General features: G+C 44.1%; 1 protein-coding gene, 1 long non-coding RNA gene and 1 pseudogene across 2 annotated transcripts in view; 1 reads left to right on the top strand and 2 right to left on the bottom strand.

Moving 5' to 3' along the window:
* The window catches only part of Nmt1 (N-myristoyltransferase 1), a 36530-nt gene extending 14108 nt beyond the window's left edge, over positions 1–22422 (bottom strand). The window contains exons 1-3 of the mRNA XM_048365048.1: positions 22256–22422; positions 4656–4764; positions 1699–1843 (exon numbers count right to left, since the gene is read on the bottom strand). Of these exons, the coding sequence (XP_048221005.1) occupies positions 1699–1843; positions 4656–4764; positions 22256–22386 (385 nt within the window). The 5' untranslated portion in view covers positions 22387–22422. The remainder of the gene's footprint in view (positions 1–1698; positions 1844–4655; positions 4765–22255) is intronic.
* On the top strand, positions 9024–11509 carry LOC125365737 (annotated as a pseudogene).
* Positions 20358–22248, bottom strand: LOC125365162. The gene is made up of 2 exons (XR_007213659.1): positions 20963–22248; positions 20358–20877 (listed from the first exon to the last, which is right to left on the bottom strand). It is a non-coding gene; the product is annotated as an uncharacterized LOC125365162 (long non-coding RNA).
* Positions 22423–25588: the final 3166 nt, after the last annotated feature.

Genomic DNA, 25588 nt, shown 5'->3' with positions numbered 1-25588 from the left:
TCTATCTATCTACCTACCTATCTTGTCAGTCATTGGGCTTGAACTCCGGGCCTGGGCTCTGTCCCTGAGCTTTTTCACTCTAGTCTAGGGCTCTACCAGTTTGAGCCACAGTTCCACTTCTGGTTTTCTGGTGGTTAACTGGAGATAAGAGTCTCATGGGCTTTCCTGCCCCGGCTGGCTTTGAACCACGATCCTCAGATCTTAGGCTCCTGAGTAGCTAGGATGACAGGTGTGAGCCACTGGCACCTGGCAGCTCACCATGTTTTTACAGAACAGCAGCAACATTGACAACCTGGCACTTAGTTACATACGGTATTGGAAAATGCTTTTGTAAAACATCCTCACCTCCCCAGCCATGAGGAAAACAAGAGGTGATCCTTAGTGATCCTAGAACCACGATGCAACCACTCCTGAAACTTCCTGTCAACTTCAATCTCTGAAGCTAGCTACTAAGGTTAGCTGTGGCTCAAGCAGCAGACATCTCTACTAGGCTCAATCCTTCTGGAATGTTTGCAAGTTCTAGCTGTCTCATTCCTTTAAAAGCTTATTATAGCCAGATGCCAGTGGCTCATACCTATAACCCTAGCTATTCAAGAAGCTGAGGCCTGGAGGATCATAAGTAGAAAAGTTCATAAGCTTCCATCTCCAAAATAACCAGCAAAAAGTTGGGCTGAAAGTATATGGCAAGCAAGCTGAGTGAATGAAAGGTCCTGAATTCAAACCCTGGTATCAGGGGGAAAAAGTTTATTCTAGCTTTTTGGAAGACTAGATGAAAGCTATATATAGTACTCCTGAAGTTGAACCACCCCTGTTAAGGAAAATGTCGCATTAGTCCACATTTACTAAACACAGTATCAACTAAGAAAAGGGGGAGGAGGCTGGAGAATCTATAACCATTCCAGAATTGCACATCTGCCTAGACAAATAAACAATCTCTCACAAATCTAAGTGGGAAAATAGACCCATAGGCAGACATTCCCACTCATCATGTATCAAAACACTGTTCTGGAGATTTATATTGGATGATAATGGACTACAAGAATCATCATCGGTCTCAGCATATGCTTTGTGAGACGATACAATCTCTATAAAACAACAGCCTTTTCTAGATGCCATCTTAAAGATTATCTTTTTTTTTTTTTTTTTTTTTTGGCCAGTCTTGGGCCATGAACTCAGGGCCTGAGCACTGTCCCTGGCTTCCTTTTGCTCAAGGCTAGCACTCTGCCACATGAGTCACAGCGCCACTTCTGGCCATTTTCTGTATATGTGGTGCTGGGGAATAGAACCCAGGGCTTCAAGTATATAAGGCAAGCTCTCTTGCCCCTAGGCTATATTCCCAGCCCTAAAGATTATCTTCTAAAAATAATCATCAAGAGACTGCACAGGGGCTGGGAAAATGGCCTAGTGGCAAGAGTGCTTACCTCGTATATATGAAGCCCTAGGTTCAATTCCTCAGCACCACATATAAAGAAAAAGCCAGAAGTGGCACTGTGGCTCCAGTGGCAGAGTGCTAGCCTTGAGCAAAAAGAAGCCAGGGACAGTGCTCAGGCCCCGAGTTCAAGGCCCAGGACTGGTTAAAAAAAAAAAAGAAAGAAAGAAAAGAAACTGCACAGCTCTGTGCCAACCTTACAGATTCAGCATGGAACCCCATGGAAGCTTGTTCCTGGCTCTCACCTGGGGAAGAAAGCACATACATACCAAGTTTGGGGACAGGCTGTGTATCCCAGAACTGGTAGCTCCGCTTGCTGGCCTCCTCCATAGTTTTGGCAGGTCCCTGACCCACTGAGAACAGCTCAATAGCCTTCTGTATTTCCTGGATTCTCTCTGCTGGCAGAGAATTCATCTGGACAAGACAGAGTTGAAGAGAAAAAATTCCTATTGTGTTAAAGAGTTTTGATTGACTATAAGCTCAAAAGTTAAGGGGTACTACTCAGAAAGAAGAAGCATGGTCCCTTGATCCTAATCCCAAAGCCATACAAGGAGAATGACTTACAATGAGCTAACAGGTGCTGCCTGCCTATTCGGTTTGTCCCCATTCTAGTCTTGTGTTGAGCAATAAACAAATACGATCATTTCAAACAATGCAGAAGACACATAGAAAGGAAAAACCTAACAATCTCATCCCTGAATTAAAATCCTTTCTTCAACAGTTTTGACCTGCAAAGTCAATTATAACCCCAGCCTTCCCTGCATGCAAATTCTAAATACACACACACACACACACACACACACACACACACACACACACACACACACTTTTCCCTCTTGGGAATTCAACTCAGGGCCTGGGAGCTGTTCCTGAGCTTTTCTTGCTCCAGGATAGCACTCTAGGGCTGGGGATATGGCCTAGTGGCAAGAGCGCTTGCCTCGTATACTTGAAGCCCTGGGTTCAATTCCCCAGCACCACATATACAGAAAATGGCCAGAAGTGGCACTGTGACTCAAGTGGCAGAGTGCTAGCCTTGAGCAAAAAGAAGCCAGGGACAGTGCTCAGGCCCTGAGTCCAAGGCCCAGGACTGGCAAAAAAAAAGGATAGCACTCTACCACTTGAGTCACTTTCAGCTTTTTGGTTGTTAAATAAAGGTAAAAGTCTCATGGATTTTATTGCCCTGGCTGGCTTCAAACCACAAACCTCAGATCTCAGCCTGGGTAGTTAGGATTACAGGCATGAGCCTGTAATCATGCCTGTAATCCTAGTCTAGTACCTGGTCACCTGTATGAATTTTGATAGCAGATTTGGCTACAAACCAGGTTCTAGAGTTATGACCAAAAGACTTGGGTAAGTTATCTCCCTTGTATTTGAAATGGGAAAAGCTCCATCTGCCTTGTAAGGATAGAGGTTTAGAAGCACCTAGCAAAAGGCTAGGTAGTGGGTGGTCAACAACACTGTTTTGTCTGTGTGCCGGAACTGGGGCTTGGACTCGGCCTTTCAATCTCTCAGGTTTTTTGCTCATTGTTGGCACTTGAGCCATGCTTCCATATCTGAGATTCTTGCTGGCTATTGGAGACAAATCCTATAGATCTGCCTACCCAAACTGGCTTTAAACAGAGATTCTCAGATCTTAGCCTCCTACATAGCTAGGATTATAGGCCTGACATACCAGTACTTAGCTTCAACAGTTTTGTTTTTCTTTTCCATTTTTTTCTCAATGGGGCTAGCATTGGAAATACTTAAAAATTACTTGCGGCCATGTCTTAGTAAGATAAGAGAACAACATTTGAGGCATAAAGCAAAGCAGAGATACACTAGCATGAGACTACTGTTTCTAAAGCAATTCTGAGAGGGGATTTGAGCTGGTTGGGTGCATTGGCATGGGTGACACCTAGGCAACATGACCAAGCCTCCAGCAGAGGGGTTGACCACAGCGAGGCAGAGCAGATGGGGAAAGATGTGTATATTGGCTTCCAGGTCCCTGATCTAGAAGGGACCTATCAAGATAAGCTGGTTGGGGCTGGGAATGTGGCTTAGTGGTAGAGTGCTTGCATAGCATGCGTAAAGGGTTCGATTCCTCAATACCACATAAGAGAAAAAGCCGGAAGTAGCACTATGGCTCACTATGGCTCAAGTAGCTAGCCTTGAGCAAAAAGAAGCCAGGGACAGTGTGTGCTCAGGCTGTAAGTTCAAGCCCCACAACTGGTAAAAAAAAAAAAAAAAAAAAAAAAAAAAAGCTGTGTTTGAGGGCTAGGAATATGGCTTAGTGGTAGAGTGCTTGCCTAGCATTGGTTAGATTCCTCAGTACCACATAAACAGAAAAGGCTGGAAATGTCATTGTAGTTCAAGTGGCAGAGTGCTAGTCTTGAGCAAAGGAAGCTCAAGGTCAGTGCCCAGGCGCTGAGTTCAAGCCCCAAGACTGGCCAAAAAACCCCAAACAAACCTGTATTTGAAAATTAAGTGAACAATATTTGTTTTCTTTTGATGCCATCTTTTGAGTCACACCTCAATTTCCAGCCTTTTTGGTGTTTAATTGGAAATAAGAGTCTCACGGACTTTCTTGCCTGGGCTGGCTTCAAACCACAATCCTCAGATCTCAGCCTGCTGAGTAGCCAGGATTATAGGCATGAGCCATGGGCACCTGCCTTAAATGAAGGATTTATGTGTGCTCTGAGCTGTCTCCCATCACCACCATTTTCCCACCAGGTCTACTTTGAAGAAAGTAGACAAGCGCTACCTCAAAGAAAAGTGTTTCTCTTGCAATGTTGCTTTATTTGAAGAAAAAAAAACCCTTCCCCATACGTCTGGGTTTTGTGACAGTGTGTTAATCTCAATATTTCCCAACTTCAGGACTCTGTTTTCATGACATGGTGAGAATGCTTGCAAACAGATAAAAGTCTTCTTTAGGATGGAGAGGATTTGCCAGGTGCCAATGGTCATGCCTATAACCATGAGAAAAACTCCAACAAGCAATAGAGGTGTGCACAGGGGCTGGTATTTTTCAGAGCATGGGTACCATGCTTGGGAGTCACTGTCTAACCTGTCTTTTAAGGTACTGAGAGCGTTTCATCACCAAGGTCTGGGGAAGTTTAGGCAGCACTGGAGTCTCTCCCATCTTGAAGTAATACTAGCAGAGACCAATGATCTAAATTGTTTCTATACATTAACACATTAACCTTAAAATGCTCTCATCATTCCCAAGAACACAGAAACTCCTTGTTACCTTCATAGGTGGATCCTGGGTTGAATCTGTCTCACTGCCTTTTTCTTTCTTCTTTTTCTGTTTCTTTTTCTTCTTTTTGGCTCCAGTGTCATTGGCTGGACTCAAACCTCTGTAAGACAAAGTAAACACTGATGATGCAGGCCTTTTTTTTTTTTTTTTTTAATCATCTGTTTTGAGCTATCCTGACAATGAGCTTTCTGTGGAACAGACCTTCTTTAATCAAGGTTCTTGGCTGCAGAAGCTGACGAGAATCCAGCTCCCAGAAGGGACATTTGGAGGACACCAGCAAGCACAGTGCTCTTTCTACTCCCACCCCTCAGTCCCCAGAAGGAAGCACTATGCAAGACATCTCTTATTTGTCTCAAAGGGCCTTTTCTAGTCTTGCTTTTAGATTTTTATTTTAGATAGTCTGATGGCACCAAATGACGATTGTCAACAGGGCATTTGTACCACCAAAATTTGCTTAGTTCCTAAGTTAAAACAACAACAATAGCTTATATTAGGTTTCTTGAGTTTCTTGTACTTTAAAGCACAAGGCAATAGGGGAAAGGAAGAATGGGGAAAAGAGGCAGTTTAACTCTGCTGCAATTAGTGTCTAAAGTAGTTAATCAGAAGAAAGGCCTACATAAGGCCTGCAGGATTCAGGACAGTGTCAGTCAGTTCAGATTGAGTGAACGATCACTAATGGCAACACTAGCACTAGGCATCTTGAAAAAATTAAGCCACATTAGCAATACCCAGCAATCTTACATGGAGAGAGATTATATGAAGTGTGTGTGTGTGTGTGTGTGTGTGTGTGTGTGTGTGTGTATGTGTATACCATATAGTAAATGAGGATTTCCTATGCTGTTTTCCTTCAACATGCAACAGCCAAGTTCCCTAGCCACATTAAAAAATAAAAATCTGGCCAGGTGCCAGTGGATCATGCCTATAATCCTAATTACTCAGGAGGTTGAAATCAGAGGATCCTGGTTCTAAGCCAGCACAGGCAGAAAATTCCAAGAGACTCCATCTTCAATTAACCAGTAAAATGCTGGACTGGAGCATAGTTCAAATGGTAGAGAACGAGCCATGAGTAAGAAAGTCAAATGAGCAAGGCACTGGTGGCTCATGCCTAGAATCCTAGCTATTCAGGAAGCTGAGATCCCAGGGTCACAATTCAAAGCCAACCTGGTCAAGAAAGTCCGAGACTCTTATCTCCAATTAATAACCAGAAAACTGGAAGTGGCACTGTGGCTCAAAGTGGTAGAGTGCTCACCTTGAGCAAAAGAACTCAGGGATAGCGCCCAGGCCCTGAGTTCAAGCTTCAGTACCAACATAAACACACACATAACACACCAATCAAAATTAGAGGAGGCAACACAGTTCAGTGGTAGAATGTTTTGCCCTGAATATGTAAGGCATATGCTAGGTTTGATTTCTGATTCTAGAAGGAAAAAAAAAAAAAGACAAAATGAGTAGTCTAACCTGAGAGAAAAGTGAATGTGGTGAATGTGAAATCTGCAGGATCAGATAAGCATAGGGTATGATTTCCACTGTATATCCTGATAACCAATTGCTAACAAACTAAGATATTATAAAATATACTTCCTGTCAAGAGTGATGATGGTAATCGCACCATAATCCCAGCAGTGGTAAGCTGGAGGATTTGCATGTTCCAGAGCAGCCTGGGCTATAGCAAGACCTCTGTCAAAAACAAAACATGCCAAGCTTCAGCGGCTCATGCCTATAATCCTAGCTACTCAAGAGGCTGAGATCTGAGGGTTATGGTTTGAAGCCAGAAAAACTTGACATTCCATTCCAATTAGTCTCAGAATTCTTGGCTGGAGCATGGCACAAGTTGTAGAGTGCCAGCTCCAAGGAAAAAAGCCAAGTGAGACTGTGAGATCCTGAGTTCAAGGCATTAAAAAAAGTTACACTTCCAGATAACTTTATGGCAAATACCACTTGTAATTCAGAAACACTTCAGGGTTTCAGGCTGAAGACCAGGGGGACAGGGAGAGAATTAAAGACTTTAGGGACACAAGGGAAGCCGTGACACTGCTCAAAATGAAATGAACTCTTTGCCTAACTTATATAACTGTAACCCTGCCAGGCAATGGTGGCTCACACCTGTAACCCTAGCTATGCAGGAGACTGAGATCTGAGGATCATGGTTCAAAGCCAGCCCAAGCAGGAAAATCTATGTAACTCTTATCTCTAATTAACCACCACAAAACCGGAAGTGGCACTGTGGCTCCAAGTGGTAGTGCTAGCTTTGAGCTGAAGAGCACAGGGACAGTGCCCAGGCCCAGAGTTCAAGCCCATGAGCGACCAAAAACAAACAAACAAACAAAAAAACCCACAAAAGCAAAGTCATGAATTAAATCCACAGTACTAAGAGGAGAGGATAAAAAGTCTAACATAGGGGCTGGGGATATGGCCTAGTGGCTAGAGTGCTTGCCTCGTATACATGAGGCCCTAGGTTCGATTCCCCAGCACCACATATACAGAAAATGGCCAGAAGTGGCGCTGTGGCTCAAGTGGCAGAGTGCTAGCCTTGAGCAAGAAGAAGCCAGGGACAGTGCTCAGGCCCTGAGTCCAAGCCCCAGGACTGGCCAAAAAAAAAAAAAAAAAAAAAAAAAAAAGTCTAACATACTCACCCAAAGGGAAGACTGGTAATATTCTGAGAGAGTAAAGTGAAATCCTTGAAACTAGATGCTCAGCAAAACTCCAAGGCAATAACACAGAAAAGAGGCCATAGTTATTCATGGCCTGAGATAACTTCTTTCCTTTTAACAATTTACTGTTACCATACAAGACCTATTTGAAGCCTATCACAATATTCTCAATTCAGTCTAAGGATTATGTGCAGCAATGTAAGGTTTAGACACTGGCTGGTGTTAGGAAATAAAAAAGAGTCCCACAATTAGATACAATTTTTTTTTTTTGCCAGTCTTGGGGCTTGAAATCAGGGCCTGAGCACTGTCCCTGGCTTCTTTTTGCTCAAGACTAGCACTCTGCCACTTGAGCCACAGTACCACTTCTGGTTTTTTCTATATATGTGGTGCTGAGGAATCGAACCCAGGACTTCATGTATACAAGGCAAGCACTCTTGCCACTAGGCCATATTCCCAGCCCCTGGATACAATTTATCAGTATTTATTTCTACCAGTTTATGGGATTGATTATCTGGTTCCTATACCTCAATTGCCTTAAGAAGCATTTATTTTTATTTTTTTGCCAGTCCTGGGACTTGGACTCAGGGCCTGAGCACTGTCCCTGGCTTCTTTTTGCTCAAGACAAGCACTGTACCTCTTGAACCACAGCATCACTTCTGGGTTTTTCTGTTTATGTGGTGCTGAGGAATTGAACCCAGGGCTTCATGCATACTATGCAAGCACTCTACCGATAAGCCACATTCCCAGCCCCAAGAATTTTTAAAAAATATAATCTCACAGAAAAATGAATAAAAAAAGGTCAAGGTAAAGAATTGCTACATATGAACTAATCTGATATCTGCTAAACATAAATTCACACAAAGAAAATAAAAGGCCTAATCCAGCACCAGTGGCTCACATCTGTAATCCTAGCTACTCAGGAAGCTAAGATCTGAGGACTGAAATTCAAAGCCAAACTGGGCAGGAAAATACATAAGACTCTTATCTCCAATTAACCACCAGAAAACTGAAAATGGTGCTATGGCTCAAAGTGGTAGAGCCCTAGCCTTGAGCAAAAAGAGCTCAGGGACCCCATCTAGGCCCTGAGTTCAAGCCTCATGAGTGACTGAATGAATGAATAAATGAATAGACTTCTCTCAACTTTACAAGTCTTTACAAGTGTGCAAAAACAACCTCCCTTTCCTCATGGCTATTCAGTGGAGATGCTCTGCCATTGTCATGTCGTGAATTTAACTTTTGTGGTAGATACATGGCTGCTTGCCATTCTTGTTCTTTTTATGCATTACTAGTACGAGTATCTGACAAATACTAAGACCAAAACTAAAATTAGAGCTAATTACATTTTCCTTGTATTGGCTTGAAGGTGCACATGCTGCTACTGAGCAACCATCCTGTTTCAACTTGCACATCAATCATACAGACAGCTGAAGAACACGGAAAGTTTGGGGTTTTTCATTGAATCACTTTCACTGAGAGATCAGTGAGTACTGAGCCACAACCATGACAACAGATTAACAACTGACCATGATATTATAGTTAACATCCCCAAACAGGAAGATAACTGCTTCAGGGAAGAGACTTTCAAGAAGCCCATCAGGGTTGGCTTTCAAGGTAATATAAAAAGTTTAATTATTCAGCTAGCACTAATGTCAGCTAGCACTGCTGGGCCTGTGTGTTGAGCTGCAGGTACAGGTCTCTAATCTGTGGGATGAGGTTTGTTGAAGTTGTCAAGAATAAAGCCTACTTTAAGTGATATTAAGTGAAATTTAGAAGACAGCAAGAGGGCAAAACTGACGACTATGCTAAGAAAAGCTTGGTGATCCAAGAAGGGGATGTGACAGTTTGGTGAGGCATATACACATAAGCTACCCAAGTACAGTGTGCAGCTATTGTGCTGGCCTGACCCCAGCCTGCAGGCTTCTAAGTGGGTTTGGCATGGACAAGCTCTATAAAGGCCAAGTGGAAATGACCAAAGATGAATACAATGTGGAAAGCACTGATGGTAAACGGGATGCCTTCATCTGTCATTTGGATGCAGGCCTTACCAGAACTACAACTGGCAATATAGTTTTTGGTGCCATGAAGGGAGCTGTGGATGAGGGCTGTCTATCCCTCATGGTACCAAATGATTCCCTTGGTGATGGTTATAAAAGCAAGGAGTTCATTGCAGAGCTATATCAGAAGCACATCATCAGTCAGAATGTTATGGATTGTCTGTGCTACCTAATGGAAGAAGATGAAGATTCTTTTTTTTTTTTTTTGCCAGTCCTGGGGCTTGAACTTGGCCTGAGCACTGTCCCTGGCTTCTTTTTGCTCAAGGCTAGCACTCTGCCACTTGAGCCACAGCACCACTTCTGGCCATTTCCTATAAATGTGGTGCTGAGGAATCGAACCCAGGGCTTCATGTATACAAAGCAAGCACTCCTGCCACTAGGCCATATTCCCAGCCCCAAGATGAAGATTCTTATAAGAAGTAATTTTCTCAGTATACAATATAACTTCAGATATGATGGAGAAAATCTACAAGAAAGCTCATGCTGCTATATGAGAGAATCCAGTCTATGAGAATAAGGAAAAAGAACAAGAGTCTGGGGGCCAGTGGTGTGAGCCATCAACACTTGGTTCTTTTCTTTTTTTTAAAAAAAGGGACTTGAAGCTTCTAGGCACAGTAGCTCATACCTGTAATCCTAGCTACTAAATAGGCAGAGATCAGGAAAATCAAGGCAAGGAGGGTGAACTACAAAGGGAAACTTCGGGGCTGGGGATATGGCCTAGTGGCAAGAGTGCCTGCCTCATATACATGAGGTCCTGAGTTCGATTCCCCAGCACCACATATACAGAAAATGGCCAGAAGTGGCGCTGTGGCTCAAGTGGCAGAGTGCTAGCCTTGAGCAAAAAGAAGCCAGGGACAGTGCTCAGGCCCTGAGTCCAAGCCCCAGGACTGACCAAAAAAAAAAAAAAAAAAATACAAAGGGAAACTTCATCTCAACCAATAAAATAATAGAAGTAGTTGAGCACTGGTGGTTCAAGCCTGTAACCCTAGCTACTCAGGAGGCTGAGATCTGAGGATCACAGTTTGAAACCAGCCCGAGCAGCAAAGTCCATGGGACTCTTATCTCCAGTAAGTTACCAAAAAAGCTGGATGTGCAGCTGTGGCTCAAAGTGGTAGAGTGCTAGCCTTGAGTGAAAAAGCTCAGAGACAGCACAGCACCCAGGTGCTAAGTTCAAGCCCAACAACAACAACAACAAGAAATGTCATCTTTTATCCTGGCTCAGTGGTACTTGACTGTAATCTCAGCTAGTCATGAGGCTATGACAGAGAGATCTTAAGTTCAAGGCCAGCCTGGGCAACACAGTGAGACATTGTCTCAAAACAAGACAAAACAAACAAGAAATGTAATCTTGTCCTTTTGTTTTCTTTTAGGCCTGTACTAGGGCTTAAACTCAGGACCTTGTACTTTAGCTGGGCTTTTTCCACTCACAGCAGGTGCTCTACCACTTGGGCTACACCTCTAGTTCCAAAAAGGTTATCTCTTAATGAAGGCCTGAAATTTTATGTCTGAATATGTAAGAAATCCTGTGTATGCTTGTATATGAAATCAGGGCTGCAAGAGATAGATAGAGAGCCTCCATACTTACTTACAGAAATAGAATGAAATGCCGGATGGGAGTGGGTGGGAGGAAGGGCAAGCTGACAGCTGAGCAGGAGGAACAGAGAGCTTCCAGGCAACACCAAGGGTCTATAATGTGGGCTTCCTCTCAGTTTTAGAGGAAGACAAAATCCACTCACATATGCGTGCCTGGGAACTCAATCATCATGAGGGAGTGTCAACTAAAAAGGCTTCAACTCTAGAAGGACCTCAGAGCCATTTGGCTTCACTGGTATTTACAGATAAGGAAACAAGGGCAAGACAAATTGTTCAACTACAGAACCGGTACCTAGGGACAAACTATCAATCTCTAAAGGCTTGGGGCCTTCTCTGTCCAAATACTAGAGTCCCATACCTTCTAAGGATTTATCTGAGAGGCTTCCAAAGCCAAAAGAATAAAGCTTTTACCACTAAAACAAAGTTTTGGTGCCTAATAAGGGCAAGTACTCAAGATAATGAGGAGTTTGACCATGTTTTATCCAGAAAGTAACCTCTGACTCCTCCAGCTCTCACCGACAATTGCTTTAAAACTATGATCTACTAGCTGGGCACTGGTGGCTCACACTTGTAATCCTAGCTACCCAGGAGGCTGAAATCTAAGGATCATGGTTTGAAGCCAGCCCAGGCAGGAAAGTCCCTGAGACTCATCTCCAATTAACCAAGAGAAAACCAAAAGTAGAACTGTGGCGCAAAGTGGTAGAGCACTAGTCTTGAGCAGAAGAGCTTAGGGACAGCATGCAGGCCCTGAGCTTAAGCCCCCAAATAGCAATAAATAAATATCTACTAAACAATGCAATACTAATATATATGGTTGCTTTCTTGGCTTGCCAAAGATAAACATAGGAACCATGTCATTCACACCTGTCTCTCACAGCCCCCTGAGTTGTACTGAGCACACAGCTAAGGGTTCAACAATTACATGCCTGACTGATGCTTTCCAGGCATAATAGACTGAAAGCTGTATCTGAAAAACTGTATCCCAAAAGAGGCCAGCGAGAAACATCTTTAGAGCTGTTTCCATAGAACAGCTGTGTTAACATTCTAAAAAGCAGTGGAAATGCTGTGCTGTTAAACCCCTGCTTGGTTGAGGATTTAAATTCCCAACTTACTATCTTCCCCCTCTTTGGGATCCCTTCTATTCCTAGAAGAGTCAAAGAACAACAACAAAAAGCTCCACTGTAACTCTTTGAAATGTTAAACATAAACCCTGTGTTGATGAGATCAAAAGAAGAAAAACTCAGAAACTAAAATTTACAATTTCAGTCACTTATTTTCTATCTCTAAAAACTGGAAGTTTGGAGCTAAAATTCAAAATTTCCAGAGAAATTTGCTAAAATAAATCCTAACCTCTAACTCTACTTTTAGAGATCCTTTTGCAAAATGAATTAAGTCTCTTGCAAATAAATTAACTCTGGAGAGGTGATACAATTCCCCAGAACCCTCCCACACTCCAAAAGCCCAGAGAGGGAATGAAGGGCATCGGCAAGGACATTTACAAGGACACCTAGAAGGAAACCACAATGCATGAGTCAGAGTCTGCTGCCTACTCCCTGCAGTGCTATGGCGGCAGATCACTTGATCCGACACCCCAACCTCAGCATAATCCCACCAATGAGTTATTTAGGAAAAAAGAAAAAAGAAATCACTTGTAAGCCCTAAATGGTGGGAAAAATAAGATCACAAAAGCTTGGATACAAACTGATTAAAATGGAAATGAGGCACACATAGAAATTTCATATACTGATAATTCCGAGGTCAAACTAAATACTGTTCAGAAACAATTATCTATAATTTTCTGAGCAGCAGACTCAATGCTAGCAGCAATCCACACGTTTGTGTGGCCTCTGCTGAAGAAGACACTAGTCTGTCAAGGAGAGTTTATAGGGCCAGCAAGTTCCTTACCACCCAGCACCCGTTTCAGAATGTACATGTGCTGCAAACAGATCCAAAGACAAGACAATGTGCTGCAAATTCAGTATAGAGAGGTCAACTCAGTAGAGCAAAGTAACCCAACAAGTTCAAAAATGGATCTTCTGAGATGTCAGCAAAGTGCAGATGCAAATCCCCAACCTCAAAACAAGAACTACACCAGTCTCTGAAAGCAAAATCATGGATTAGATGACCCACGTAAAAGTTGCAATGCCCAACACACAGTAACAAGAATAAATTAGTTACTGAACATTTAACTGTAGTGGGGGGGGAGGGGAGATTTAAGGCAAGTACTAACCGTGACAAAGAATTTTATCAAGCTGTTTTAACTGCTCTCAATTGCAAAGTCCAGATTTTTTGTCTTAATGGACACAACCCTAAGGACACCTCTGGGGAAATTTTTTAAAATGGCAAAAGAGGGGCTTGGGAATGTGGCTTAGTGGTAGAGTGCTCGCCTATCGTGCATGAAGCCCTGGGTTTGATTCCTCAGCACCACATAAACAGCTGGAAATGGCACTGTGGCTCAAGAGGTAGAGTGCTAGCCTTGAGCAAAAAGAAGCTAGGGACAGTGCTCAGGCCCTGAGTCCAAGCCCCAGCACTGGCAAAAAAAAAAAAAAAGGCAAGAGTAGCAATTTCAGGTAAACATTAAAAAGAGTTAAGAAGTACTCTCTTAGCTTAGAGCCAGTGGCTCATGCCTGTAATTCTATCTACTCAAAAGGCTGAGATCAAGGTTTGAAGCCACAAATTGGAGAAACTCTTAACTCCAATTAACCAGCTGGAAGTGGAGGTGTGGCACAAGTGGTAGAGCACTAGCCTTAAGCAGAAAAGCTAAAACCACCCTGGATTGGAGTCCAGCCCACTATTGGCGGAGGCGTGCATGTGCGGACGCACGCGCACACAAAACATCCTTCTAAAATTTCTAAATCTGTAGGCACCACAGGAAGAGTTAACTGCAGACTTGATAAAGCTGGAACATTTTAGAATGAGCACATTAAACAATGTGAAAAATCAGCACAACTAGTTTGCCATGAGCAGCAGTCTCCCTGAAATAGGCTCTCATTTACTCTTCCATTTCTCTTGCTTTCCAGTCTCTTCTCTTTGAAGCAGCTCTTGATTAGTTTCTTTTTTAATTGCCACTTAATTGGGAAACAAAATTAGAATACTTATTTGATATCAGTGATGAGAGTTCTCTTTTCATTTCTGCTTTGATCTAGTTTTGAGAAATCAAAAGCTAAAGGAAAACATGAAGAAATTAAGACCAAAAAGATTTCTTTCTTCCTAAGGGCTAGATGGAATTACAAACCAAAAAATAAATGGGTTCGATTTCTCAGTACCACATAAACAGAAAAAGCCAGAAGTGGTGCTGTGGCTCAAGCGGTAAAGCGCTAGCCTTGAGCACAGAGAGGCTCGGGGACAGAGCCCTGAATTCAAGACCCAGGACTTGGGGAAAAAAATAATCCAAGCATGGTGATGTATTCCTGTAACTGTAGTTACTCAGAAGGTGAAAACAGAAGGGTCTTCAGTTTGAACACAGCCAAAGTTAGACAGACCCAATCTCAAAAACAAAAGGGCTGGGGATGAGAGAGCTGGAGTAAGAATCCAAGTTAACCTGTCTCACGGAGTAGGAGTAGGATGGGGACATTCCTCATCAAAGGGCTCTTGACCATGGCTTAGCAGTATCTCAGTGGTGTCTGATGACATTGTAGATCTTTGTAAATCTTGATGATATTATAAAATACATTCCAAAAGGGTGCTAGAAATAGAAGTTTGTCTTTCTTGTTCCAAAACATCCTAACTTTTTACTTGTTATTCCCAAATGAAAACATATTGCCAAGATGGGCACTGGTGGCTCACATCTGTAATACTAGCTACTCAAGCAGCTAAGATCTAAGGATTTCAGTTCAAAGCCAGCCCAGGCAGGAAAGTCCCTGAGACTCCAATTAACAAGCAAAAAGCCAGAAGTGGAGCTGTGGCTCAAGGAGTAGAGTGCCAGCCATGAATGGAAAAACTAAGCAATCAGGCCTTGAGTTCAAGCACCAAAAATAAATAAACATAACAAAAAATTCACCACCAATTGATAGTTTACACTTTTTTTTTTCAAACATTTTATTTATTTATTATTTTTTTTTTTTTGGCCAGTCCTGGGCCTTGGACTCAGGGCCTGAGCACTGTCCCTGGCTTCTTCCCGCTCAAGGCTAGCACTCTGCCACTTGAGCCACAGCGCCGCTTCTGGCCGTTTTCTGCATATGTGGTGCTGGGGAATCGAACCTAGGGCCTCGTGTATCCGAGGCAGGCACTCTTGCCACTAGGCTATATCCCCAGCCCTAGTTTACACTTTTGTTGGTGGTGGTAGTGGTGGTCGTGGGGCTTGAACTCTGGGCCTGGGCGCTGTCCCTGAGCTCTTCAGCTCAAGGCTAGCACTCTACCACTTGAGCCACAGTGCCACTTCCAAAGTTTACACTTTAACAATACTTCTTAGAAGGCCTTTCATTAATAAAAGGAGGAAAGAAGAGCTAGGGACACAGCTTAAATCTTGCCTAAGCTGCACAAGGCCATAGGTTCAACCCTCAGCACAGCAAAACTAAAAATGAAAAAAAATAAATGAAGGAGGTATGGGCTGGGGATGAGTGGTCCCAGGGTTCCATCTACAGCAGTGGGAAGAAAGAAAGGCAATTGAATCAAATACATGAATGAGGAGTGATAGAGAGATGCAACATAAAAATGATCTTGCCAGGGACTAGTAGCTCATACCTATAATCCTAACTACTTAGAAGACAGAGATCTGACAATCTAGGTTCAAAGCCATAAAAGTCCATGATACTCCAATTAAGCACCAAAAAAGGCTGGAAGGGGAGCTGTGGCTCAAGTAAAAGCATTAGTCTTGAGCAAAAAAGCCCAGGGACAGTGTTAGTCCAATAGGCTCTTTCCCTATAGCTTAGCATGCTCTTTTCCCAGAGCCTGGCAGGCATAGAGCACTACGCCCATTTGGTGCAGGTAGCAAATGGAGCACTAGGCCCATTTGATGCAGGCAATAAATAATAGGCTTCCTTCCCCCTTACCTTGAAATGATTCTCCATTGGAGCAGTTGCAACCATATAAGGTAACAGGACCCCCTCCCTCAAAGTAACAGTCAATCTGGCCAGCTGCAGGCCCCTTATCTACTACTGGGGCAGCTGCCATAAATCCTAGCCCGCCATGATGAAGTCCTCGGCCCACACGCCTGTCCGTCCGCACTAAGGTCCCTACCTCCTAGCCCCTTTAGGTCATAAAGGTCACCTTGGACAAAGACTGCCACTTCTTCCTGAAAATTGGCCTTGTTAGCTCTTCTGCTGGCCATAAATCTTTCTTTCTTTGTTCTACATGCGTGGGTGTCACTGTGTTTTTTGTTGTTCTTTTAGCAGTTCAAGCTCACCAGGAGTGGCAAAAAAAACAAAACAAAACAAAAAAACAACCAAAATCTTATGCCAGGTGTAATTAATCCTAGCTGCTCAGGAGGCTGAGATCCAAGGATCACGATTCAAAGCCAGCCCAAGTAGTTAAGCTCCTGAGACTCTTACCTCCAATTAACCACCAAAAAGCCAACACTGGAGCTGTGACTTGAGGGGTAGAGCCCTAGCCTTGAGCACAAAAGCTCAGTTCAAGCCCCCCGGAACAGCACAAAAATAACCTTGCTCTGACTCTCCTCTCAATTGCTCATGGGGAAAGCAGAAGGGATGACACTGATTTCCTCTCCTGTTGAGTGTGGTTTTGGGGACTTTAGGTTTTGGGATTTTTTTTTAATAGTTATGTAGAACCCATAATGGAAAGAGGCCTACAAGTAAGGGTTAGCACTGTGTGTGTGTGTGTGTGTGTGTGTGCGCGCGCGCGCGCGTGCTGGCCCTAGGGCACTGTCCCAGAGCTTTTTGCTCAAGGCTAGCACTCTACCACTTGAGCCACATCTCTACTTCTGGGGGGGGTGGGGTGGTGTGTGTGTGTGTGTGTGTGTGTGTGTGTGTGTGTGTGTCTGTGTGTGTGTGTGTCTGTGTGTGTGTGTGTGTGTGTGTGTGTTCTTAACTGGAGATAAGAGTTTCAAGGACTTTCCTGCCCGGGGTTGACTTTGAGCTGCAATCCTCAGATCTTAGCCTCCTGAGCAGCTAGGATTACAGAGCCAGCGGCATCCAGCCAGTTAGGGTTGGCTTTAACTATTATTAACCCTCACTGCATACTGTACATCAAAAGGAGAAATTTCCTTTTAATTGTTATGAGTCTTTTTTTGGGGGGGGGGAGGCAATTCTGAGGATTGAATTTAGGGCTCTACATTTGCTAGGCAAGTGTTCTACTATGTGAGCCACACCTCCCTTTTGGCATTGGCAGGGTCTCCTGTTAAGCTTAGGCTATGATCCTACCAGTGTTGCTGGGTATGAAAGGCTTGCACCCAGACCTTCTGTAGCAGGAATAACAGGTATGAGCCATGTGCTCAGAAACTAGTTGAGATGGCATCCTGCATATGCCTTTTTGACTGGGCTAGCATTCCCCAATTTCCACCTCTTAAAGAGCTAGAATGACAGGCTAGAGCTACCACACCTTAACTTGGACTTTGACTTCTCTTTTCTTTTTTGTGTTGGTTGTAGGGCTGGTACTCAGGGCCTGGGTGCTATCCCTGAGCTCTTTTTTTTTTTTTTTTTGGCCAGTCCTGGGCCTTGGACTCAGGGCCTAAGCACTGTCCCTGGCTTCTTCCCGCTCAAGGCTAGCTCAACGGCCGCTTCTGGCCGTTTTCTGTATATGTGGTGCTGGAAAATCGAACCTAGGGCCTCGTGTATCCGAGGCAGGCACTCTTGCCACTAGGCTATATCCCCAGCCCAATCCCTGAGCTCTTTTGCTCTAGGTGAGCACTCTAGCACTTGTTTATTGGAGATAAGAGTATCTCTGGGACTTTCTTGCCCAGGCTGGCTTTGAGATCCCAGATCTCAGCATCCTGAGTAGCTAGGATTACAGGCATGAGCCACCAGCCCCTGGCTGGACTTTGTCTTTTCATTTCCCCTTTTCTGTGTGTTTGGACCTGCTTGCCCAGATGCATGCTGGTCCTAGAGCTTGAACTCAGGGCCTGAGTGCACTCTGTCCCTGAGCTTTTTTTTTTTTTTTTGCCAGTCCCGGGCCCTGGCTTCTTCCCGCTCAAGGCTAGCACTCTGCCACTTGAGCCACAGCGCCACTTCTGGCCGTTTTCTGTATATGTGGTGCTGGGGAATCGAACCTAGGGCCTCGTGTATCCGAGGCAGGCACTCTTGCCACTAGGCTATATCCCCAGCCCAGTGAGCTTTTTTGTTGTTGTTGTTTCCCTCAAGACTAGGGCTTGAGCCATAGCTCGACACTGGTTTTGTGGTGGTTAATTCGAGGTAAGGGTATCATAGACTTTCCTGCCTGGGTTACTTCGAACCAGGATCCTGACAAGTAGCCAAGATTGATTACAGGCATGAGCCACAGCCCCTGGCTTTTCATTTCCTTTCCCCGCCTGCCTCCTGCTCCCCTAGATGGATATAACCTAAGCTTATGTCACCACATTCAGCTCCAACCTGACTTTTGAAAAATTTTTAAATATTTAAGAGAAGAAACATTTCAAGGAAGTAGAGGTGCGGTGCAAGTGGTAGAGTATCTGCCTTCAGTGAAAAAGCCAAACACAACTGTTAGGTCCTGAGTTCAAGAGAGAGCCAGAGCCAGAGAAGGAAGGAAGGGAGGGAGGGAGGGAAAGACTTTTTAAGAAGTAAAAGCACAGCGGAAAACTTCCACAACAAACTGGAGATTGCTTGATTTCTATATGCAATTCACAAAATTGTAGCTAGATTTAGAATACTGTAGAAAATGTCTAAGAAAAATCTAAAGCTGAGCGCCAGTGGCTCATGCCTATAATCCTAGCTTCTCAGGAGGCTGAGATCTGAGGATTGTGGTTTGAAGCCAGCTTGGGAAGGAAAGTCTGTGAGACTCTTATCTCCAATAAACTCAGGAAAAGTTGGAAGGGTGCTGTGGCTCAAATGGTAGAGTGCTAGCCCTGAGCACAGAGGTTCAGTGACAGTGCCCAGGCCCTGAGTTCAAGCCCTAGAACCAACAAAAAAAAAAAAAAAAAAAAAAGGAAGAAAGAAAAGTAAAGAAAAATCTAAAGCCTGGAGCTAGTGGCTCACGCCTATAATCCTAGGAGGCAGCTATCTGAGGGTTGGTTGCAGTTCAAAGCCAGCCCAGGCAGGAAAGTCCATGAGACTCTTATCTCCAATTAACCAGAAGTGGCAATGTGGCTCAAGGTGGTAGACCCCTAACCTTGAGCAAAAGAACTCAAGGACAGTGCCCAGGCTCAGAGTTCAAGCCTCATGACAGATTAAAAAGTTAAAACAAAACAAAAACAAAAAACACTAAGAAGAGGGCTGGGGATATGGCCTAGTGGCAAGAGAGCTTGCCTCCCATACATGAAGCCCTAGGTTCGATTCCCCAGCACCACGTATACAGAAAATGGCCAGAAGTGGCGCTGTGGCTCAAGTGGCAGAGTGCTAGCCTTGAGCAAAAAGAAGCCAGGGACAGTGCTCAGGCCCTGAGTCCAAGGCCCAGGACTGGCAAAAAAAAAAAAAAAAAACACTAAGAAATGAAGCTGCTAACATTGGGCCAAGCACTTTAGCAGTTACCACTCCTATGTCCCAAACACTTATTAATCCCCGCTAAACTCCAGGCATCTCAGGGGCACAATTTCTGTTCTCATGTACTTTCCAGACAGGGCAAACAAGAACTGAACATATTAAACAAAATAACCAAGCATGTTATTTAAGTATAATAAAAGCTACTAGAAATACAATATGTGATACGAATAGAGGGCAAATTGGGAAAGTTAGGAAGGATGTGAAGAACAGAAGGGAGGGCTGCATTTCAGATGTTTCTTATTCCATGCCACAAACAACCCTAGCCTAAGTAACTTTCCCAAGAACATAGCACTATTAGCCATAAGAACAAGGCTATGAAACTAGGTTTAAATGATTCCAAAGTCCATTCTTTCCAGTGGACTTCCAGTCCATGCTGCCTTTCCCCAAGACACTTGCCCCTGAAAGTTAACAGAAAAACTTTTACCCCAAATCCTAAGTGCCAGAAATAGGCTCCTCTGACTAGGCCCTCTCTCATCTGCCACCTCCAAATTCATTTTTAACAGAGATCTAGATTTGGGATACTAAGAAATGTAATTTGGAGCTGGGAGCTGGTGGTGAGGATTATGGTTGGAAGCCAGCCTGGGCAGGAAAGGCCATGAGACTCCTTTCTACAATTAAACACCTAAAAAACGGAAGTGGAATTGTGGCTCAAAGTGGTAGAGCCCTAGCTTTAAACAAAAGAGCTCAGAGACAGTGCCCAGGTCCTGAGTTCAAGCCCCATGACCAAACAAACAAAGTAATTTGTTTTACCATAACCATGATCAGTAACAATTCCCTGCCCTACAAAAATAAATTCCAAAAAGTTGGGTTGTTTTTGTTTTTGTTTTTGTTTTGGAGGGGGGATCACTTTGTTGTACTAAAAGCAAAACAAAGAACTTTCTGGCAAACAGGTTTTTCTGTTTGTGTTCATGTTGGTGCCTGAATTCAGCATGCTGAGCACGTGCTGTACCACTGGGCTGCTTCCCAGGTCACAGCAAGAGATTTGCAAAGTGATTCACAGGTTAGATACAACAAGACTTATTAAAGAACTATATACATTGATGAGACCAACAGTTTAGTAGAGAAAAATAAAAAGAATTTCATAAAAAGAAGGAAAAAAACCATACTTTCACTTCTGAAATGACTTTCACATTCAACAGCTCTCATCTATATTCGATCTTTCCTCAAGAGGGCTGCCTTTTCTCTTCTTCCGGTTCATACTTCCTCTTTCTCAACACTTCCAATATTAGCAATATCTAAAGTCAAAATAGGCTTTCTTTACACTAGACCTTCTTAAGCTACAGCAACAGACCACAGTCATAAAATAAAATTTTAAAAAAGACAAGCGCTGGGAGTGTGGTTCAAGTGATAGAGAGCCTGCCTAGCAATCAAGAGGCCCTGAGTTCAAACCACAGCATCACCTAAAAACAGACAAGCTTTCTTCCACATTCTCTGGCTGAAGAACAAGAAAGCTGGATCTTTTTTTTTTTCTTTTCTTGCTGTATGGGGGACAGAACCCAGGCTCTTGGACATGCTAGGCACACACTACCATTGATTGTGCTACAACCCTAGTGCAATCTAGATCTTTGCCCCTAAGATTCACTACAGCAATCCACTATTAACCATTTAAATAATCCTTTGCTCTCCCATCTCTATAAAGCAGAATGAAAAAGAAAAGAAGAGCTTATACAAAGACCTCAACCTTCTACTTATCCTTTGGCTTTACCTGGACAGAGGTTAGGAATTAACAGCTACTCCAAATGATAAGCTGGCTATAAAAACCAGACCACTAGACTTAAGTAGTTTTTCACTCAAAACAGTCTCACCCAATGGAAGGCAATCACCAGATAGTAAGAGTATGAAGATGAATGATACACGGTGGCTTACAAAGGTGAAAACTGACTTGGAAAAAAGAACTCAACATTCACATATCTGATGCATTTCCTCTTCTCAAGAAACAAATATCAAGCAGTTATGAACAGTAAGACCCTGAAAGTATACAGCATATGTGGGAGTTATCCCACACATATATATCAAGTACTGTCCAAGAGGTAACATCAGTCATTTTCTTGAAGCTTCCTGTACTTAATAAAGTTAACTGAGCAAAGAGGCAAGACCTAATTATATATTGTACAAGACACACAGATCATTTGGAGCGACACTGTATGAACTAAAATACCATACAGTTTATGACCTACGGTTTATTAGTTTATATTTTGGAATTCTCTGGTAGTGATATTTTACAACATAATTATATATATATATATATGGGTCGTATAGCCTGGTCAATTTCCTCACTGAAGGTGAACTGCAGCGAAATGTTTTATTATGCGTTTATTACTAGCCACGTTGTTCACACAACACCTTTACAAGTAACGTTCCTTCCGAACCGTAGTTACTACATTGCCCTGTGTTGTGCCACCGAAACCCATGTTCGATGGTATATGTTCTGTTCCCCGGTCGCGCCCGAAGCACACGAGTGCAACATTACACAGAAGAACTTTTATATAATAAAAGTATTGAATGTCTCCGACCCTTAATATACCAAGCACCCACCCCTGGTAAATGGACAAGGGCAGCAACCAATCGCCAGATTGGATCCCAATGTCTTAGCCAATAAAAACACGGGGGTGGGGTTAGGCTAAGCTCCCGGTGACTTCCCCGCACCCTCAGAGACCCAGGTTGCGGGAGACTGGACAGGAACTGGGTTGCAATGATCTCGTTACCCGCGGTTGTAGCTGTTCTCCTCCTCGTTCTCGCAATCGCTGCAGTGCTCATGGCTGTTTCCGTTCCCTTCCATCACCTGCGGCAGCGAAGGTGCCGGCGGCTTCACTGCTGTCTCACTCTCGTCCGCCATCTTGAGTTGCCAGAGCCGGGCTCCGCGCCCCACTACATGGGGGGGGCTCCTATTGGACGAGGGAAGTTTGCGTTGTATTCTGGGTTTTGTAGTTTCTATGGGGAAGGGAGCGGCCACCAGAAGCAGCTTATTCCCGGGGAAACCGGAAAAGATGGACTACAATACCCAGAAATCACGAGGGGAGGCTGTCCTGGGAGGTGTGGGCAACAATCCCGGAAGCCCCCCGGAGTTCGGCCGTACTCTAAAGGAAACTGGGCCTGCAAGGTTGGCAGGTCCGTTCACCGGCTGAATGCCGGCGATCGCGGTGCATTCTGGGAGTTGTAGTTCAATGTTGGATTAAAGGTTTGGGGCGTGGAGCCTCCAAAGTCCAAGGTTTGACTTCAGCCTTCCACTGCAAGTAACTGAGTAAACCGTTATTGGCTGTCATTACCAACAGTCATTGGTAAGTGAGAGAGACTGAGAGGTCCGTGCATGCTAGCTGCTGGAGCCCCAATGCTCCCAGATCCTGGAGGAGACTGCTGCCTGGACCCAGGTTGGCCAGACACCTTCCTCATTTGAGACCTTGAGTAGCTCCAAGTCGTTGGCAGCTTGAAGGCCTCCTGACAGATGGGGACTTGTGCATCACTGGCCCTGAGCCAGGAGATCCGACTCCTTGGCAAGAAGGGCTCTCCCCAGTGTGGCCTTTCTCCATCGAGCTTTTCTGCATACCTTGTCCTTTTCATTCCCCACTAAAGTTCTCCATGACTACTCTAATGAGCACTGATGTGCCAGTGTAAATAAGGCTTTTAGTACATCTCATGTCGCCTGCCCAACAAGCCTGGATGGAATGTGGGTGTCATTATTTTTCTCCTTTTTCACAGACGAAAGAAAAACAACACATAGCTCGGAAAGTTAATAAATTGCACTGTCACATAGCTAGTAAGTGGTAAAATCAATATACAAATCTATATCTGTCTACTTCTAGGCCCTCTAAATCCTTTACCACTATTGAAAGTCTCAATGTCTGATACAGGCATTGATAACACTACACACATACACAAAAAGGCAGTATTAAAAGGTAGAACTGATACTGTAAATCTATTTTAGCCTTGACTGGAGGCTTCAGTCCCTCAAATCTTACTACTCGGGTTGAGTAATCTCACCAAACGCCTGAGGAGCCAAAGACATGGTTCCCATTCTTAGAGATTTCCTATTTAGGCTGGCTCTGGTGGGTGGCGAGGGAAGGACTGGTTCCTTCTGAGAGTGTATGGCCAAAAAGGGAAATGATCTTTGCTTCTTGGGAAACTCTCAACATGAGAAGGGTATGGTGGGAAGAAGTACTTCCCATCTGACTCAGGGAAAGAAAATAAAATCATAGCGCTAAATATAGTGAACTCTATATAATCAGTAGCAGGAGAGCAGAAAAGTAAATATAACCTAAAGCTGCAGATAACCTCAAATCAAACCATTTGACTTTAGAAAGCAGTTAAGCTGCCCACTTGGGCTGAGAGCTGCCCACCTACACTCACCTCTCCAGCACAAGAGTGTTTTCAGCATGATGCTGTATTGGCACTGAGGTTACTGCTCAGTGGTAGGGTATTTACCTAGCATTCATGAGCCAATCCCCAGCACCACAAAAACAAAACAAAACAAATCAGTGGGCTGGGGATATAGCCTAGTGGCAAGAGTGCCTGCCTCGGATACACGAGGCCCTAGGTTCGATTCCCCAGCACCACATATACAGAAAACGGCCAGAAGCGGCGCTGTGGCTCAAGTGGCAGAGCGCTAGCCTTGAGCGGGAAGAAGCCAGGGACAGTGCTCAGGCCCTGAGTCCAAGGCCCAGTACTGGCCAAAAAAAAAAAAAAAAAACAAATCAGTGATGACATATAAGCAATTGTAGTGAAATTGGAGGGCAGAGATAAAAATTCTTACCTGAGCCAGGTGCTGAGGGCTCTCACCTGTAATCCTAGCTACTCAGGAGGCTGACATCTGAGGACTGCAGTTCAAAGCCAGTCCAGCCCAGGTAGGAGAGTCTTAAAAGACTTTGGGTGGGTGGTGGGGGCCTGGATGCTGTCCTTTGACTCCTTTTGCTCAAGGCTAGCATTCTACCACTTGAGCCAAAGCCCCACTTCCAGTTTTCTGGTGGTTAATTGGAGATAAGAGTCTCAAGGACTTTCATTCCCAGACTGCAATCCTCAGATCTCAGCCTCCTGGGTAGCTAGGATTACAAGTGTGAGTCACCAGCACCCAGCCAAGTCCTTGAGATGCTTATCTCCAAATAACCACCAGAAAGCTGGAAGTAGCTCTGTTGCTTAAAGTGGTGGAATGCTGAGGCTGGGAATATGACCTACGGTTAGAGTGCTTACCTCACATACATGAAACCCTGGGTTTGATTCCCCAGCACCACATATATAGAAAACGGCCAGAAGTGGCACTGTGGCTCAAATGGCAGATTGCTATAGCAGCCTTGAGCCAAAAGAAGCCAGGGATAGTGCTCAGGCCCTGAGTCCAAGGCCCAGGACTGGCAAAAGAAAGAAAAAAAAAAGTGGTAGAATGCTAACCTTCAGCAAAAAGAGCTCAGGGACATTTCCCAGGCCCTGAGTTCAAGCCCCATGACTGGAAAAAGAGTCCAATTTCAGCCTGAGCAACTTAGAAAGAACCTGTCTCAAACTAAAACAAAGAGCCTGATTTGGTGTGTACATCTGCAGTCCCTAACTTGGGAGGTAGAGGAAGGAGTATGCAGAGTTCAAGGCCAGCATGAGGTACATGAGACCTTCGTCTCAAAAACAAAACCAACAAGCCAAAAACAAACCAAGGTCCAGGCTCCCAAGTGTGTCCCCCTGGGCTCTAACATCCGACTCTGCCCATGATGAATAAGTGACATGAAACAAGCCACTGCGCCTCTCCTCAGCGCTTCGGTGTCCTTATCTAGAAAATGAAGCATGGGTGAGCAGTTAGTGTCTGAGGACAGAGTCAATATCCAATTAACTATTTTCCTTCCCAAGAATTTGTATTACTCCTGTGATAATCAAAAGAAAACTTGCCCATGACGTCCATTACCGATTCTGGCCCTTGCTGTGCTTCTAGCATATCAGAGACATCCGGTCTCTTAGTGGGCTTAGGAAGATGTGAGTCAGGTTGTGATTCATTCACTCGGCATCTTGGAGCACTCATGACATATCAGGCCCACGGCAGGAACTATGGGATCAGGCATAGGACAACA

The sequence above is a fragment of the Perognathus longimembris genome, chromosome 17, assembly GCF_023159225.1.
Source record: "Perognathus longimembris pacificus isolate PPM17 chromosome 17, ASM2315922v1, whole genome shotgun sequence".
NCBI classification, from domain to species: domain Eukaryota; kingdom Metazoa; phylum Chordata; class Mammalia; order Rodentia; family Heteromyidae; genus Perognathus; species Perognathus longimembris.
Note: the sequence above shows the minus strand (reverse complement) of the source record. Positions and strands in the feature narration are given on the sequence as shown.